Source organism: Callorhinus ursinus, unplaced genomic scaffold (genome assembly GCF_003265705.2).
Source record: "Callorhinus ursinus isolate GAN/ISIS: 27379988/994484 unplaced genomic scaffold, GSC_fseal_2.0 scaffold25, whole genome shotgun sequence".
Classification (NCBI taxonomy): domain Eukaryota; kingdom Metazoa; phylum Chordata; class Mammalia; order Carnivora; family Otariidae; genus Callorhinus; species Callorhinus ursinus.
In genome coordinates, this window is record NW_027397087.1 from 24,597,905 (window position 1) to 24,615,846 (window position 17,942).

The window sequence follows — 17,942 nt, forward strand, 5'->3', positions numbered from 1 at the left end:
TGTGACTTCTGCATCTCCACTCTTTCTGAATTACTCCACCTTTCCTTGGTGACTCCTTTTGCCTTTAGCTTCCTGACAAATTTGAGGCCACTGTGTTTCAGATAAAGAGTGATGGACCTGTAGCTCCATTCATATAAGTATCACTTCCGTGGCTGAAATGTATGGCTGGTTTTAGAAGACATCAGGGATTAATGAACAATAATTACTTCCAATTCAAATACACTTTTCTCTGAGAAACGTGGTACTGAAGAGATCATTAGGTCCCCAGTTTAGGGGGAGCTCCTCCTCCTGACAGATGAGCCCCTCTGCTTGCCTGGCTCTGGTCAGCCATCTGGCTTTTACTTTGTCATCTGCTCTATCTGCAGTCATTGCTGCTCCTTTATAGCTGGTCCCTGGGGATGTGGCAATGCCAGTTGAGCACAGGGTTCTAGCAACAGTGAGCCCTGGAAAATTTATAAGCCATGTGCTCATGAAAGCAGATGTTCCCAGCCAAATCCATTTACTATACTCTGCAAAACCAGAGTTTGCAGCTGAATCACAAAGGGCTCTGGCTAAGAACTTGAAAGGGTTTCAGCCATTCACAGGTGTTTACAGAAGCGGATTATCCTGCAATTTTTAGAGGAAACAGTGTTTTTGTTGTTATTTTATTTATTTTTGTGCTGACCAATGAGGCTTTGGCAAACACTGAGTTGTATGCGAAAGGAAGGAGAAAGTTTTTTCCAACCCCCCTGGTTTGCTGGGCACTGGAGAAATCAGGTGAATGAGCCACAGACTCTGTCCTCAAGGACCCCCCCAGCCAAATGGAGAAATGCCCGAGCACGCGTTCTAATAGGCTGTGGCAGAGATAGATGCACACTTTGGAGAGGTGCTGGCAGTCAGAGCTAGAAATTCAGATGAAGTTTTAGATTTACAGATTTGATCTAAACACTAAATTCAGTGATAGTTGTGGGACGCTCTTTCCAGATGGGGGGGCCACCAAATGTGGGGTGCCAATTGGGTGGGGGCCAGCGGCGTGTGTGGTGAAAGGATTTACCCATGGCAGAACAAAAGAGAGCGACGTTTACTGACCAGGGAGCTGTGGGCCGGACAGCAACGGAGAGACTGTCTGCCAGAAGGGGGTGGTGAGGGGCCACAGGTACAGGGTGGGACGAGGGAGGGTGGGAATGTATGGAATTTTCCTGTTTCTGGTAATCTTCGGAACCTGTGCCTATGGCTCTTTCCAGGTGGTTTGCTTAATGAGCCTGTTGGCATTCAGCTCGGTGGTCGCTGTGGGCCCCAAGTTCCACTGCTCAAGCCTGTTGCCTAAAAATGCCTCTACAGTAGTCATTCAACCATGAGAATGTTTTATAGTTAACTATCCCTAATACAAAAACTATGTATAAAGGGGAAGTAAGCACAACTTTTCACGTTTCTTTTTAAAAAGAATGCCTTTTATTTTTAATCACACAAGAAACCTAGTCATAACAAAGCAAAATACTACAGAAATATATCAAGTACATAGAATAGAAAGTCAGTTTATTTTTACTACTCTCCTTACCCTCTAAATTCCATTTCACTGTATTCCCTAAAGCTATTCCAGTAAATGATTTTGCCTTTCTATAATTGTGTGTGCCTATGTTTGCACAAGTACACACTTAACTCCTACAAATCATGAACTAATTGGAAACAACAGTTTTTCTGGGAGTCCTTTCTTGTTGCACTTAATTGACATTGTTTATTATAAATCTGGTAAATAAAGGAACTCTGGTTACCAAAAACTTGCACAGACACCTACATGTTTGTATATTAATAGTCGTACATTCTCTCACCAAACTCAGCTCAGACTCCGCCCTGCTCCTTACCAAACTGGAACTTCTGAAGCGCAGCAAAACCTCACATTTATTGTTTCTGATATGACTTTTCACTTGTCTCTGACAACTGACAGAACTCATTCATTAATCTAATTGGAAGGTTTTTATTCTCAGACCACTTTTGTCATCCACAAGTTTGTGATGGTTAACTAGCTGAGAAAACTTTTTTTTTTTAAAGATTTTATTTATTTATTTGAGAGAGAATGAGAGAGAGCATGAGAGGGAAGAGGGTCAGAGGGAGAAGCAGACTCCCTGCTGAGCAGGGAGCCTGATGTGGGTGGGACTCGATCCCGGGACTCCAGGATCATGACTTGAGCCCAAGGCAGTCGCTTAACCAACTGAGCCACCCAGGCGCCCCCTAGCTGAGAAAACTTTTAGCTTTGCGTGCAACAGACACTGGACAGAGGATTACACGATTGGCCCAAAGGGCTTAGGCTACTACCTGCACAGACAATGGGATCTTAGGAAGGATTTTATAATAAATTATGTTGGAGCCCAAGAAGAATGCTTTTAAGAAATTCTAAAATTAAGGGCCAGAGCAATGATCCATGTCTCCTCCTGGTAGCTTTGGGATGTGGCTAACCTCAGGGGTACCTCTGAATAGACACGGGTAAACATTTCAAGCTGCTGAGGCAGCACACATAGCGCATGACCGTAACCTCTGCCTCCTTAAGCCAGGCTTCCCAGTACTGACTGCATTTCCCGGGGACACTGATGATGCTTATCCTTGAACTTAACCTAGCTGTATGTGCTCATTAAAATGTACATCTGATTCTAGTCACTCTTTTTTTTTAAAAGATTCTATTTTTAAGTAATCTCTACACCCCACATGGGGCTCAAACCCACAACCCCGAGATCAAGAGTTGCTCGCTCTACCACCTGAGCCAGCCAGGCGCCTCTGATTCTTGCCACTCTTGATCAGTTCCTTCAGTGGATTCACTTCCCTTCGGGTAAAATGTAAACTCCTTAGCCGGGTTCTCACTCACCTTTCCAGCCCATCTTCTCACACGTCATGCACTAGCTCCTGCCATCCCAAATCAACGTGCACTTCCCAGACTTTGTTTCTTTGTTTCTTGGCTTCCTCCGGGACTTTCTACTTGCGTACCTTTTGCCCACTCATTTTCCTTGAGGTCTTACCCTCTCTGGTAACCTTATCTAGGTTTCTCCCTGGTGCCCCAAGTAGCTCTTACTCATTCTAGTCCCTTGAGGTTCGGAAGTTCTTGAATAGATGGCCCGTATACCTGCATGACTCTTGCTTAGCTGGCCCTCGCTCAGTTTGAGAACTGATGTAGGAGGGAAGGATGGGTTTTGAACTGCTATATATATTTTCCTGCTGTTGTTTCATCCTTCCTTAAGCCTGGAAACTATCATCACTGAGCTTTAATGTCCATTAAAATTGTTTATTATACAGCCTTCTCTCTTTCTGTATTTTATTTCTTTAATACATGGTCTTTATAGCCTAGCAGGCTTGTTAGGTTTTACTTCGAGAAGTACCTCTTATTCTTTTAAAAAGTAATGGGTTATTTACACTTCATTACTAAACACTTGTTTTAACTTACTTTATAAATTTTTAATTTGTGTGATTTTTTTTTTTTTATAGTCACCCAATCAGCATAAGAAAATACTAGGTGTGTACTTGCTCGGTCTTTGCTTCCTTCTATTTTATTCATAGGCCGGAATGTGCTTCTCTGCTTTTTAGTTGCCTGTTTCTCAATTTAGAATAAATTAGTTTATGAGGGGAAATCTGTATACCCACAGAAGAGGCTACAGCTGATGTGAACCGTCAGCTCTAAGAGTTTCTGCACCCAGGTGTTTAAGTTTCTTTCACTCAATAAATATTTACTGAGCACCTACTATGTGTCAGGGATGATGTAGACATTTGAGATGCTGTAGGGGACAAAATCAGTTTAAATAAATGTATTATTTATTTATAAATGTATTTATAAATATTTTCTACCTCTGCTAGCTCCATAAGCTCTGCAGAGCTGACAGTCTAGCAGGGGTAGACAGAAAATAATATACATCATATATAAGTAAACTCCACAGTATGTTACAAGGTCACACGTTCTATGGGGGAAAAACACAGTAAGAGAAATGATGCGTGTGGAGAGGGGGGAATAGGGGACAGATGGTAATTTAAAACAGGGGTCAGGATAGACCTAATTGGGAAGGTAACATTTAAACAAAACTTGAAGATGAGAGAATTGCCCATGGGGGTGCAGGGACAAGAGCAAGAGCATTGTGGGAAGAGGGAGCCGGCTTGCAGTGAGGGAGGCTGCCATGAGGCAAACCAAGGGGAGAGAAATAGATGGGTCAGCAGAGGAAGAGGGCAAAACCTGATCATGCAAGCCCCCAGGCCATCGTGAAGACTCAGGTTTTCCCTTGGAGTGAAATTAGAGAATTTTATTTTATTTTTTAAAGATTTTATTTATTTATTTGACAGAGAGATAGAGAGCACAAGTAGGCAGAGAGGCAGGCAGAGGGAGAGGGAGAAGGAGGCTCTCCACTGAGCAGGGAGCCTGATGCAGGGCTCGATCCCAGGACCCCGGGATCATGACCTGAGCCGAAGGCAGCCGCTTAACCGACTGAGCCACCCAGGCGTCCCGAAATTAGAGAATTTTAGACAGAGGAGTATATCTCTAAAAACTTCATCTACTACATCTTGAATTATTCACCTTACTCTGAAATTTGTTTTGGCTTTCACATATTTTAAAAATGCATATGATACTTTTAAACCAGTTGACTCTGCTCTTATTTGGCTCTGATTAACAATTCAGGCTACTGCCAAGGTAGTGATGCATGCACGTTAATTCGTTCATGGAGGGTCCTTCCCCCCCACAGGAGGATATCTCCATGAAGGAAGAGAATCTCTGCCAAGCTTTCTCTGATGCCTTGCTCTGCAAAATCGAGGACATTGATCATGAGGACTGGGAGAACCCTCAGCTCTGCAGCGACTACGTTAAGGATATCTACCAGTATCTACGGCAGCTTGAGGTGAGTGGGCCTTTGTGTTTTGGTTGTGCAAGCAATGCAGCATTTACCGTACAGCTGGGATGGAAATGAGGTCAGCTTTTAAAACTTTGAATTCTGCCAACAGGTTCTGCAATCCATAAATCCACACTTCTTAGATGGAAGAGAGATAAACGGACGCATGCGTGCCATCCTGGTGGACTGGCTGGTGCAAGTCCACTCCAAGTTTAGGCTGCTTCAGGAGACTCTGTATATGTGCGTCGCCATCATGGACCGATTTTTACAGGTGAGCGTGGCTTCAGGGGCTCACTGTAATGGCATTCTGCAACACCAAAGGGTGATACCTGAAGAAAAGATCAAAAGCCACTTGGTGAGAAACCAAGGAACTTGAGTGGCTAGAGGGAGAAGTAGCCAGGTGTATCCCACCTCTGGTGATGCTGACTGCTGCTGGGCGTTTCTGCTAGGTCAGCCTGCCGAAAAGTGCTGGGGGGGGGGGGGGCAGGGGCTTGGCACTGCATGGCCAGTTGTTCCTCCAAGCAAACATACCAGCAGGAGGTCTGAAAGTCAGCCCGAAGCCTGTGGTGCCTGCGGGTGCTGGTTTTCCAGACCTGCTTCCATGATTTCCCAGTGGCTCGTAGTTTGGTAATGGTTTCCTTGTCTGAAAAATGAGGAGTCTGGCTAGAGAACTTGGCAGTTTCCAGCCAGCTGTGGCGTGAATCTGTGTAGAAAAGAGAGGAGGCAGAATTGTTAAGAAAGGGGTCGGGGGTATGTGTGGGCAGTGTACTGAGAATGGGAAGTCTGAAGCAGAGGAAGGTAAGAGATTGAGCTGAGAGGCAGAGTGGTCATGGAAATAGTTATCGCCTGGTGACACAGAATGCTGACCACTTAGAAGAAACGCCAGACAGAAAGCACTCGTGTGTGATACACCAGCCAGGAGCCCTGCAGATTGGGATTTATTTATTTCCAGTCAACATTTATGATACACCTCAGGTACAAATTCTGCCTCAACAGTACAGTAATAATGGTGATTATTATAATAATGACCCTGAGATAATGCAGAATCCTAAGAAAGCATAGATTCAGTGGTTTGCATTATACATTCCTCACTGGGTAGGAGAGCAGTTATATTTTAGGTAGATTTTCAATAATGAGAGTTGAAGCAAGGAAAGCAGTCTTTTATTTTATTTTTTTATTTTTTTAAGATTCTTAAAAATCTATTTGACAGAGACACAGCGAGAGAGGGAATACAAGCAGGGGGAGTGGGAGAGGGAGAAGCAGGCTTCCCGCGGAGCAGGGAGCCCGATGCGGGGCTCGATCCCAGGACCCTGGGATCATGACCTGAGCTGAAGGTAAACACTTACATCCTGAACTGAGATTGTTCTTCAATTAGGTTCAGCCGGTTTCTCGTAAGAAGCTTCAGCTGGTTGGGATTACAGCTCTGCTCTTGGCTTCCAAATATGAGGAGATGTTTTCTCCAAATATTGAAGACTTCGTTTACATCACAGACAATGCTTATACCAGTTCCCAAATCCGAGAGATGGAAACACTGATTTTGAAGGAACTAAAATTTGAGTTGGGTCGACCTTTGCCACTACATTTCTTAAGGCGGGCATCAAAAGCCGGGGAGGTAAGTGCTTCCGGTTCTTTTTTTTAGATCTTTGTTTTCTTTTTTAAAGATTTTATTTATTTATTTGAGAGGGAGAATGAGAGATAGCACGAGAGGGAAGAGGGTCAGAGGGAGAAGCAGACTCCCTGCCGAGCAGGGAGCCCGATGCGGGACTCGATCCCGGGACTCCAGGATCATGACCTGAGCCGAAGGCAGTCGCTTAACCAGCTGAGCCACCCAGGCGCCCAAGTGCCTCCGGTTCTATACGAGACTTGATTTTGCTGTTTGTTGTCTTATCCTGGAAACGATCCAATTAAAGGAAAATATGGGCATTTATAGGACACATCTTTTCAATAGGTCCTAATGCTTATCTCATCAGTTCTTTTTTTTTTTTTTTTTAATTTTATTTATCTGACAGAGAGAGACACAGCGAGAGAGGGAACACAAGCAGGGGGAGTGGGAGAGGGAGAAGCAGGCTTCCCGCCGAGCAGGGAGCCCGATGCGGGGCTCGATCCCAGGACCCTGGGATCATGACCTGAGCCGAAGGCAGACACTTAACGACTGAGCCACCCAGGCACCCCAATATCTCATCAGTTCTTAAGAGAAAAGACCTCATGCTCTGTGTTTGTACCATACTGTGGAACAGGGTAGTTGCTGGGCAGACCGGTGAGTCAAGTGGCTTTGAGCTCCTAGGCCTTTGCCCAGGATTTTGCAAGAGGGTAATAGTAGCCGTGCTTCTTCTTGTCCCTGGCTGTTCTTTCATAGGTCGATGTGGAACAGCACACTTTAGCCAAATATCTGATGGAGCTGACTCTCATTGACTATGACATGGTGCATTATCACCCTTCAAAAGTGGCAGCAGCTGCATCCTGCCTGTCCCAGAAGGTTCTGGGCCAAGGAAAATGGGTAAGTGTTGGGTTAAGAAGAAATTAGGTTATATTTTCGGCCCCCTTGTTATGAAAGGCCTTAGCATTTGCACCACACTATCCTCGAGGCAATGGTTAAAATCCAGAGACCTAAAAGAAGACTGCTTGGGATGCTTCAGGCAGAGATGAGGCAACCACACAGCATGGCACCAAGTGTGCTCTAGAGTTGTGAGGCCTGAGCCAGGCTGCCGGCAACTGGTATGCTAAGATTTCTGGGATCTTTGCTTAAGTGAAACAAGCAAGTCATCAAGCATCTAAGACAAAGCAAGTCCAAGGCCTGACCGATTTCGCTACTAAAGGTAAAAGGAGCCACTTTTACATTCACACAAGTAGCCAAAGCTGCCGGCAATCTCACACACCAAAAAAGGACAACAACCGAAACAAAAGGGACCAGATGACTGCAGTGTGAGTCGTGGGATACCGTTTTGTGGACGAGCTAATTCTAGACTGCCGCTAAGCAGTTTTATAGTCTGTAGATGTACCCCAAGAGCAACAGAACAAAAGCCTCATCACAAACCAGGTGTTAAGAAACAAGTCTCATGATAGCCTCTCAGGGGAGATTCAGAAGGGAATGCGAGCACTCCTCCCACACCCCTATCCTCTCGTGTGCCAGGAGGATCACAAAGCATTTTGCCAAGACAGGTAAGCTGTGGTTTAGGCTTTTGCCTGGGTGGCCCTGCGTAGATACGTGTGAGATTGTCAGGGCACCATGGCAGAACTCTTCCTCTACCCAAGTGTATACATTTGACATCTTCTATGAGAAAGAAGGAGAATAAGAGAGTGTGTATATGTGTGCTTATGTATTTTCTAATTTTTCAAAAACTACTTTCATAAAAAAAAAACTTTCGTAAACCAGAAACTAATGAAAATGATACCTGTGGGGTTGGGTGGGAGCAGGGTAGAAGGCTGAGGATGGGAACAGGACTTCTGGTTGTAACTTTTTATCAACTGTGTACAGTATAACGTTAACTTTTTTGGCTTTTGAACAGTATGAGTGTTCATATATTGAACAATATGAGAGTCCCTAAATGGAATTAAGCAGAAACAACAATGTCACTATATATCAAAATGGTAACAACACAGAGGGAAGAATTAATTCAAATAACTTTTGAAGGCAGTATTTGGACTGTGCATCCTTACTGGTATGCAGCTAGACAAAACAAAGGACCAAAAGAGGTAACAGACTTCAAGTTTACTTAGGAGCTTTATTGTTAGTAGTGTTCTGTTATTATAATTGCGAGACTATTTTTATGAATATTATAGGATAAAACAAACATTCGTGTTACCAAAAACTAAAATTTTCACTATAAAAAGAGAGATAATATATTGTTAACAATTAAAAACAAAAGGAGGGGCACCTGGGTGGCTCAGTCGTTGAGCATCTGCCTTCGGCTCAGGTCATGATCCCAGGGTCCTGGGATCGAGCCCTGCATGGGGCTCCCCACTCGGCAGGAAGCCTGCTTCTCCCTCTCCCACTCCCCCTGCTTGTGTTCCCTCTCTCGCTGTCTCTCTTTGTCAAATAAATAAATAAAATCTTTAAAAAAAACAAAAAAAAAAAAGGAAAACACCTGTAACATTAAATCTGTTTTCAAAATGTCAGTAAATTAAGAACGAGAGGGCCTGGAAACAATGATAATCCTGTAGCAATGAACACACCCAGTGCCTACATCTTGGATACTAAATGCCATTACCCACTAAGAACTAGGTCTCCTTTGAGAAACAACTGAGATCTGGGCCTTGGCAGAGCAAGTATAAGGTGAGCCTAGGTCAATTTGTAATAGATACTGAGCACATTCTCAAAGATCTATGTCAAAAGGACATAGGAACTGGCTTGAAAGGGTTCTGACTAAATCTGAGCTTTAAAAAAGAATAATGACAGTAATAGATTGTAACGCAGTTTTTAAAAATCCATGCATTTATGATGACACGAAAGAATGGAAGGGGGGCTCTTTTTTTTTTTAAATCAGTAAAATACCAGCTAATTAAGGCAGAAAGAATGGTAGAGTTAGAAATCAAATTGTAACTCCTGATGTAATAACTGATTCAAGCGAGAATCTACTGATGCTTATATCATTAGGTGAAATTGTTTTGGAGAACAAGATTCACATGGTCTCAGAATATGACCCCACAGATCTGTAGTAATTCTGAAGAAAAACTGTACCTTTGTGCTAGAGAGGTCTGGCAGTTACCACCTTAACCTGGTGGTCAACCTTGGCATCACCAGTGGCAGTACTACCTGACTTGACGTGTCTTCTGGTGCAGTAGGACGTATACATGATTGCCTATATGGAATTCTTTTTTTTTCTTTTTTTTAAGATTTTATTTATTTATTTGAGAGAGAGAATGAGAGATAGAGAGCACGAGAGGGAAGAGGGTCAGAGGGAGAAGCAGACTCCCTGCTGAGCAGGGAGCCCAATGTGGGACTCGATCCTGGGACTCCAGGATCATGACCTGAGCCGAAGGCAGTCGCTTAACCAACTGAGCCACCCAGGCACCCGCCTATATGAAATTCTTGCCCAAAATGTTTGACACGAATCCAATCATCAGGAAACACTCAGATTTAAAATGTGGGACGTTCTAAAAGTAACTGGCCTGGATCCTTCAAACAAGTTGTCATTTAAAGCCAAGAAAATAGGAGTCGTTTTTAAATTAAAAAAAATTAAAGACCAGATACACGGCAGGTACCTTGATTGGACCTGGATCTAAAAGAAAAATCTGTACAAGATATTTTTGGAACAATGGGAGATATTTGAATATAGACTATGTACTAGATGATAGTGTGGAGATGTTGATATGTTTTCTGTGATAATGGTTTGCGGCTAGATGGGAAAATACTTCTTAGGGATGTTTTTGAAAATTTAGATGTGATGTGTCATGGCGTCTGCAACTCATTTTCAAGTGGTTCAAAAATTGTGTGTGAATACATACATATAGAATTTTTGCTGAACCATTTGAAATTGAGTTAGTTGCAGACACCATGAGAGGGAAAGTGGCAAAATGTTAATAATAGATGAATTTACACAAAGGATATACAGATGTTCATTATAATATTTCAGTTTTTCTGTAGATTTGAAATTTTTTGAAATTAAAAGCTTGAGGCAACAAGGCTGCTGATACATGAATGATACATGGTCCTGATGCCAGGGGCTCATTTTAACTAAAGTACTTTACTCTTAGACCTGCCTTCCTTGGGCTCTAAACCTATTAACTGCAGGTCTCCCTGGTTTCTGGGAATTGATTTCAAAAGGCCAGTAGTTGTGTGTTATTTCAGGATTACTCTTGCTTCATACTTTTTTTCTTTAAACTATTCTAGGACTAAAATTAAATTGTGATTTATTTTCCCAATCATATTGTGCATATGAGACAGATGTATTTTAGCCTTTAGAATTTTATCACAGAACTGAAATAAAGTCAGGTTACATATCTTCACACATGATAGGTCTTATTATCAATCAACAGCTGTCCTGTTGCTCGATTTTTGTTCTCTGGGAGGCTAGGTCAGAAGGTCGGGGGTAGAGGGTTCTCTATTCTCTGTTCTCCAGTGCTTAACTACACAGGGCCCAACAAGAGGATCCTGGATTTCATAGATTAGCTTGCTGCCTGCGGCCCAGTTTATCTCTTAATTCTGAACCTCTTTCCCTGACTGACAATATGGGTGTCTGGGCTCTCGAGCTCCCCACCAGCCGCTGCCCAGTAGGGCTTTGCCTGGGTCGGGGGTACATGTGAGATGTGCTAGTCCTCGGTCTCTGCCAGTCCTGTGAAGGGGACTTTCCTTTGTTGGGTTTTGTTTTTACTCTGTCCCGCTTTCCATCCCCTTCCAGTGTGGTGAGAGAGGTTAGTGTGAAAGCTTTGTTACTTGGAGTACCTTCCATACCTGTGCAACCTTCTTTAAAAATTAATAATACGGGACCTTTGACACTTGATTTAGCTGAAGCTGCACAGCGTCTTGATTTAGTCTTGCTCAGAGCCAAAGTCATCTTGCATTTACTGGCTGCTTTGCTGGGACCACGATAGTGTTTAGGGCTGTTGTTGAATTTTCAGAAGGTAAGAACATCGTTTTATAGCTTTTACGTAAGTGGTAAGCGATGTCAACGTGCGTCAGATATGCTCTTCTAAAGAAGCGGAGGCTTTATCTTGCCCCTTCTCTTTGCATTGCGTTCCAGAACTTAAAGCAGCAGTATTATACTGGATACACAGAAAATGAAGTATTGGAAGTCATGCAGCACATGGCCAAAAATGTAGTGAAAGTTAACGAAAACTTAACAAAATTCATCGTAAGTACTCCTTCCTACACTGAAAAGCATTAGAATATGGGTTTTGTGAGTGAGGGTATGCATATGTGTGTGCGTTTGCATTTTCATGGAAATGTAATACTGACATTTGTGAGAGTCTGTTGTAGCACAAACTCTTTTCTCGTACAGCAGGGGATGGAGCATACGGATATACCCCACAAGCAGATTCTCTTTAAAACAAGGTAGCTAGGCTAACCGTGTCCAGGCCCAGTGTAGTCAGCCAGACAGCCATTCCATGCCTCTACCCACACTCGTCCCAGCGTCCTGGGGAGGGCACGCAGGCAGTCAGGGCAGGTGCTCACTGTGTCGTCTGGAACCCCTTAAATGGCCCTGTGGAAGGCTTGGGGACTCGGGGCCTCTGTCCAGGATCTTCTGGGACAATGGCCAAGAGGCCCCCGAATGCAGGCCTGGTGAAGAAGGAGGGGCAAGAAGCCCATTCAGAAAGCTTTCTGGGGGCCTGGTGTCTGTCTCCGTGTGGCCCACCTGAGAGGTGGAGGCAGAGCAGATGGGGCACTATCCCGTGCTTGTGTGACACCGAATATCACCAAGGATCTGGTGACAAAGAGCAAGGCATTTGTGCCAAGTGTCCTGACAATCTGCTTTGCTTCCTTGCATGTAGCTTCCGCGTAATTTAGCGCACTGTGGAAGTGTGAGGGTATTGTCTGGGGTCTGCTAAGCACTGGTTGCCACTTGGCTTTTATTGCCATTGTTGCTGCCTGTCCTGGCAGACCTGTTATGGCCTGGTGGCACTTAGGTCTGATAAACACGGCTCCCACAGCCCACCCTTCTGGCAGCATAGGAGAGAGAGCCCACTCCTTGGACCTTGACATCATTTCTTACCCCTCACCAGTGCTACCAGCTGGGTTTTATCTGGTGCTGGGCATGGAAGGAAATTGTCAGGTGTCGCACATTATGACCTCAGGGCGCTTGCTGGCTTCAGTGAATCGCCATCATCACACCAATTGGAGATTATGGGTCTGGCCCCTAAATACTTGTGAGTTAGACCAGGAGTGAAGTAGAAGGGGGGGGGGTCCTGATGTGTGCTTAATCACAGATGACTTCTGCAGGCCATCAAGAATAAGTATGCAAGCAGCAAACTCCTGAAGATCAGCACAATTCCTCAGCTGAACTCAAAAGCCGTCCAAGAGCTTGCCTCCCCTCTGATGGGACGGTCCTAGGCTGCTGTGGCCCTCGGGGAAGAATGCTCCAACCGTGCACTTGGTCTCGCTGATCTGGAGCTCTTCACTTTGTATATAGTCCTCTGGTCTATTTCGTGAAACCTTTCCTTAGGCCTATTTTCTAAAATGTATATTGAGGAAAAATAAAGCTATTAATTTTTCTTAAAGTATCCTGTGTGTTTTTTTTTATGCAATCTATACTGAACAAGGTCAGTAGAAGCTTGGTTTGACTAATTTCTTTTTGAGCTGTTATGAGTAGCATGTAAATTATTGCCTTTGTGGCTTTGGGAGAGACCTTCCTACCATTTTCTCAAATGGAGCAAACTAGAACTTGGCTTCAGTGATTGCTAACCCATTCCTAAACTTCTGGAATATACAAAGATTGACTCATTATGAAAATTGAAAATGGGAGGATAACCATGACAGTTCTCTTTCTAGAACCTACTCAACTATCTTCTCATTCCCACACAGGAACGCCTGGTCCACTGGGGTGAGGGCCACCAGAAGCAACCCTCACAATGTGTCTGTGTCTCAAAGGCATGGTGGGACCAGGAATGTCAGTCCTAAAGGACCACCGCTGGAAAACGAAAATGGGCCTGCGACACCTTGTTAGAGTTGAAGGTTGGAATGCATTTTCCTATTTCAGCCACCTCGTAGGTTACTATTTATTATTATTTTTTGGTGGGCAGTTGATCACATTTAACATTATTTTCTAAGGGGGAATGCATTCTCGGTCTCCAACCACTAACTTAAAAAAAACAAAACAAAACACCACCATAAAATAAATGAGTGCCTTATAGCAACAACTTCCCAAACTATTAGTTCAACACATGTTAATTGCTTTTGGCGAGAAAGGAGCCAAATACATTTGGGAAGCACTGCAACTCACTTTAAGATTCCTACAGGCTCTGAGAAGCTTTGCAGTAAATTCCTTTCTTCCCCCAGTCGAGAGTGTGGTAAAGCTGCCTTGTGTGGGGCAGCGAGGTCTGCGGGTGCTGGTTCTGGGACGCAGCTGTGGCTTGTGACTGGCCTGGGAGGAGAGCCTGGCTGGCTCCAGCTAGGGCTCGCTCCCCATCTCTCCCTAGGCAGGTCAGGGCCGCCTACAGAAGTCTGTAGGTGCTAAGCGCTCAAGCACAGGGAACCTGGAAGCTGTGTATGTTGAAGTCCTGGTGTAAAGCTTCTGAGTGTCCCTGCTTGAACGAGACTTGTTCCCATGGCAGCCTTAGACTGACTTGGGTCACACGTGAATAGCAATGAAGTGAGACCATGCAGGGATCTTTCCTGGCTCTGAAAAGCCAAGTTATTGCCCAGGGATGCTTGAGCTCCAGCTTCTCATCAAGAAAGGATGGGTTTTGTAGGAATATTCTGAAGACGTTTTATAGCTTCCTTGTTATATATTTTGCTTAGTTAAATATTAAATAGCCTCATTCAGGAAATTCATACTTCCAGAATCTCATAAAAAAAAAAGACCTTTCAGATACTTCCTTATGTGCCACAGCAGGCACCCAAAGCTAAATTAGTGTTATAAATGTGCAATAAGCTGTAAAAGTAGAAATCATAATATTGTAAAAACACTGAAATTAGAAAATGAGATGATGTAACCATAGTATTTGAAGAGCACAGATCCTGAAGCTGGATTGCACGGGTTGAAGTCTCGTTAGCAGCTGTGGGATCTCCGTGCCCATGTCTGTGGGGGAGAGTGGGGGTCCGAGCATCTCCCTCATAGTGTTGGAGTACTGAGAAAGGTATGGCAAGCCCTTAGCGCCGTGTCTGGATGTGCTCGAATGTTAGTGGCTGTTATTTTAAGGAAGTTGATGGTCTTGGAAAGAGATGGACTCTGGGCATTCAAAGATATGTTAGATACCGCCCTTGCCCGTCAAATGAGTTTGCAAATTTAAAGCTGTGGAGTCTTATTTGTGAGTTTTTCTTTTTTTTATTTTGGTTCTTGATTTTTATTTCTTTGGTTCTTGTTCTTTGAGAAAAGTATAATTGGAGGTGGAAAGGTTGACAATTAGACTATCAAACTCCTTGATATTAGCTGGATTGAAGACAGAGATGAAAAGCACAGGCCTTGGGGGTCAGATCAGGGGTCAAATGATGGTTCCTCTCCTTACGAGCTATGTGACCTGGGCAAGGGAGTGAACTGTACTGAGCCTTCTTGCGAGTGGTTTTAGACGAGGCCATGCCTGTCGGAGGGGCAGGTACAGTACTGTAGGAGGGAAAGGCGTCCAGCAGCTGGTAAGAGTAAAATAAGCTAATTCAGGAGCAGCTGTGAAGGCCAGCGAGGCCTTGGGAGAAACCCAAAGTGAGGCAGCAAAGGGAGCGAGCGACGTAGCAGAGTGGCTCCCACTCTTTGACCATAAAAGTGAAGGGTACCAGGGAAAGCAGTAGGTTCTCCCCGGAAGATGCATCCTGGGCACATGGTGCTCCTGAACCCGGACGCTGCCTCCACCTGCCGCTGAAAGCACTGTAAAAGCGGCCAGTAGAGGCAGGGCCAGTCTCGTCTGCCCAGCTGCACGCCGGGGAGGGCTGCGGAGTTTGCAGGGAGTCCGGATTCTGTACAAGCCCTGCTCCATGGAGCGCCAGTGGAGGTCGTCAGTTACGTGGGCACACAGCCGTGTTGTCTCGCGCTTGTTCTTGTGGACTTCTCTGCCTGGAAGGAGGAGGAAGATCTCTCGCTGGTGCCCTGGATAAACTGCTCTCTGTGCTGAGACTTGCTGTCCCCAGCAAGAGACTCCCAGCTTCCCTGGCAGTTGAGGCCACGTGACTAAGTTCCAGCTAGTAGACTGTGAGTGGACATGGTGTGTGCACGTTGTAATGAATGTTCTTTAAAAAAGAAACTGCTTCTCATCCCCTTTCTACCTTCATAGGGCTGGACTTGGTAATGGTGGTGAGTCACGTTTGATCAGATGGGCTGGGACAATACGTGTGCATGGTTTGCACGCCTGTTGGCAGAACAGGTTATAAGGCCTCACCCTTTGCCCTCTCCATGGGCATTAGTCTCGCTTCCCAAAGCCTTGGGGAAGAGATGGCCCTTTCACATGATGTTTTCAGAGAGCCAGCTGCACCCCCTGTTCATTAGCACTTAGCCCCTCTGGTGGTTCTCAAAATGTGGCCTGGGGATCCTCGAGACTCCTTGAAGAAGCCCACGAGGTCAAAACTATTTTCATGTTAAGACTAGGATATTGCTTTTTCTCATTCTTGTCTGTCCTTAATGTGTGGTGGAATCTTCCAGAAGCTACATGACATGTGATGATGTCCTCACTCTGGCGGTTAGTAGACTGTGTTTTTGGTGTTTTCAAAAATTTTGTTTGAATTTCTAATATAGTAAATACCAATAAGCTGTACGGACAAAAGCAGAACTCTCTGAGGTTTTCAATAATATTGGAGTGTAAAGGGGTTCTGAGGCCAAAGGGTTTGAGAACTGCTGGTCTGCTACTCGTTGAACATCTCTGTCCGAGGGAACGTTCAAGCCTGCTCGGCATGCTTGGTTACTTTAAACCTCTGGTTGAAGGGATCTCTCACATCCTTGTACTGCGTTTTCTGCTGCTGAACATGTGTGGTGTATGTGCACAAGCACACCATCATCCCAAACAGGATGGTGTGTTCTAGAAGGCAGGGGTGGCCCCTTGAGCCTCTTTACATACAGTCTCCCAGGTGAAGTTACTCTTGACCTAACAGGGAACAAAATGGCCGTCCTGGCTAGATGCGGAGCCCAGAGAAACCTAGGATCATGACTTCAATGAATTTACTCCCCTGTTTAAGCAACGTTGAGGACCTCCTCGAGCCTGGCACTAGGTAAGGCACGTGGGTGCAGGGCTGGGGCTTGCTCTGTGACCCCCACGAGCCGGGCTGTTCCCGCTGCTCGTGTGGATGTTAGACTCTGTTCCTGTGTTGTCACCTAGAGCCTGAGGGGTCCCAGTTACACACCAGTTTTAAAGGCCCATCATTAAATTAAAAGCAGCCAAGATTGATCCCATTTTTTAATGCATAACATTAGGAAAATTATGTAAAGCCAATAATTTTTGAGTGTAGCTGACACACAATGCTGTAGTAGGTTCAGGTGTACAACTTAGGGATCTGACAAGTTCATACATTGTGCGGTGTTCACAAGTGTAGCTGCCATCTCTCATGACCTCACTATTACAATGTCATTGACCGCATTCCTAACGCTGTGCCTTTTATTCCCAGGACTTATTCATTCTATGGCTGGAAGCCTGGATCTCCCACTCCCCCTTGCCCATTTCGCCCATCTCCCTACCCTACCCCCGCCCCCCCCCCCCATTTCTCTGTATTTATAGGTCTGATTCTGTTTTTTGGTTTTGTTCCCCTAGATTCTTACTTACGAATGGAATCGTATGGTGTTTGTCTTTTCAGCCTGTCCATGTTGTCTCAAGTGGCACAACCTCATCCTTTTTTTGAATATATTTTTATTTAAGGAATTTCGCAAGGGATTCCTTCCACTGCACAAGGTCACCTTAGTTCCTCCAAAGCTTGAGTTAACATTTATCCTCAAGATAGGCCTTTTCAAAATAACTTATAGTTAATTCAGGCTGTCCTGTCACTTGACCCCCAATTTTTTTTTTTTTAAGATCCTGAGATCATGATCTGAACTGAAATCAAGAGTTGGCTGCTCAACCAACTGAGCCACCCAGGCGTCCTGGAACCAAACTATACTTTAAACATTATTTGTTATTGTTCTGTTCTTGAACACAGAATTAAGTGGTTTACTTTGTTCTAAGTTCAGATACATTTTTTTTTCCTTATATGTAACCCCTGGTAATTTTTCCCCTGGACTCAGGAAACTTGGAATGACAAAAAGGTGTGTGCTGGTCAAACCCTACTTTCCCAATAGCTTCAGAAAGGCCGAGGCAACCAGAAGGAGAGGCAGAGAACTGACCGTCTCCCCCGAGAACCACTGCCTCATTGACAGACATTCCATCGTTTCCGACTTTTCACTATTACTGCAATAACCACCGCACTGGCCTGCTAGGCTCGCCTTCACAAAGTGCCACCGACTGGGTGGCTTACTGACAGAAACGGACGGTCTTCCAACTGTGGAACCTAGAAGTTCAAGATCTGCTGCGTGTGGGTAAGGTTGGTTCCTCCTGAGGGCTGTA

The 17,942-nt window shown here is 44.7% G+C and overlaps 1 protein-coding gene and 1 pseudogene across 7 annotated transcripts in view; both read left to right on the forward strand.

The window, feature by feature from the left end:
- LOC112832848 (ATP synthase peripheral stalk subunit d, mitochondrial pseudogene) overlaps window positions 1–17,942 on the forward strand; it is a 407,341-nt pseudogene that overhangs the window by 305,107 nt on the left and 84,292 nt on the right.
- CCNB2 (cyclin B2) overlaps window positions 1–17,942 on the forward strand; it is a 30,093-nt gene that overhangs the window by 6,446 nt on the left and 5,705 nt on the right. Inside the window, exons 4-11 of one of the 7 annotated variants that reach the window (XR_012373640.1) lie at window positions 4,692–4,844; window positions 4,948–5,106; window positions 6,211–6,447; window positions 7,192–7,332; window positions 11,516–11,626; window positions 13,294–16,094; window positions 16,504–16,620; window positions 17,624–17,914. Coding sequence is in view for 1 of the 7 variants with exons in the window: in XM_025884588.2 (XP_025740373.1) it covers window positions 4,692–4,844; window positions 4,948–5,106; window positions 6,211–6,447; window positions 7,192–7,332; window positions 11,516–11,626; window positions 12,712–12,822 (912 nt within the window). In the remaining 6 variants the exon portion in view is untranslated. Of the gene's footprint in view, window positions 1–4,691; window positions 4,845–4,947; window positions 5,107–6,210; window positions 6,448–7,191; window positions 7,333–11,515; window positions 11,627–12,711; window positions 12,990–13,293; window positions 17,915–17,942 lie in introns of those variants that run through there. The other 6 variants (XR_012373639.1, XR_012373641.1, XR_012373642.1 and 3 more) reach the window with 6 other exon arrangements.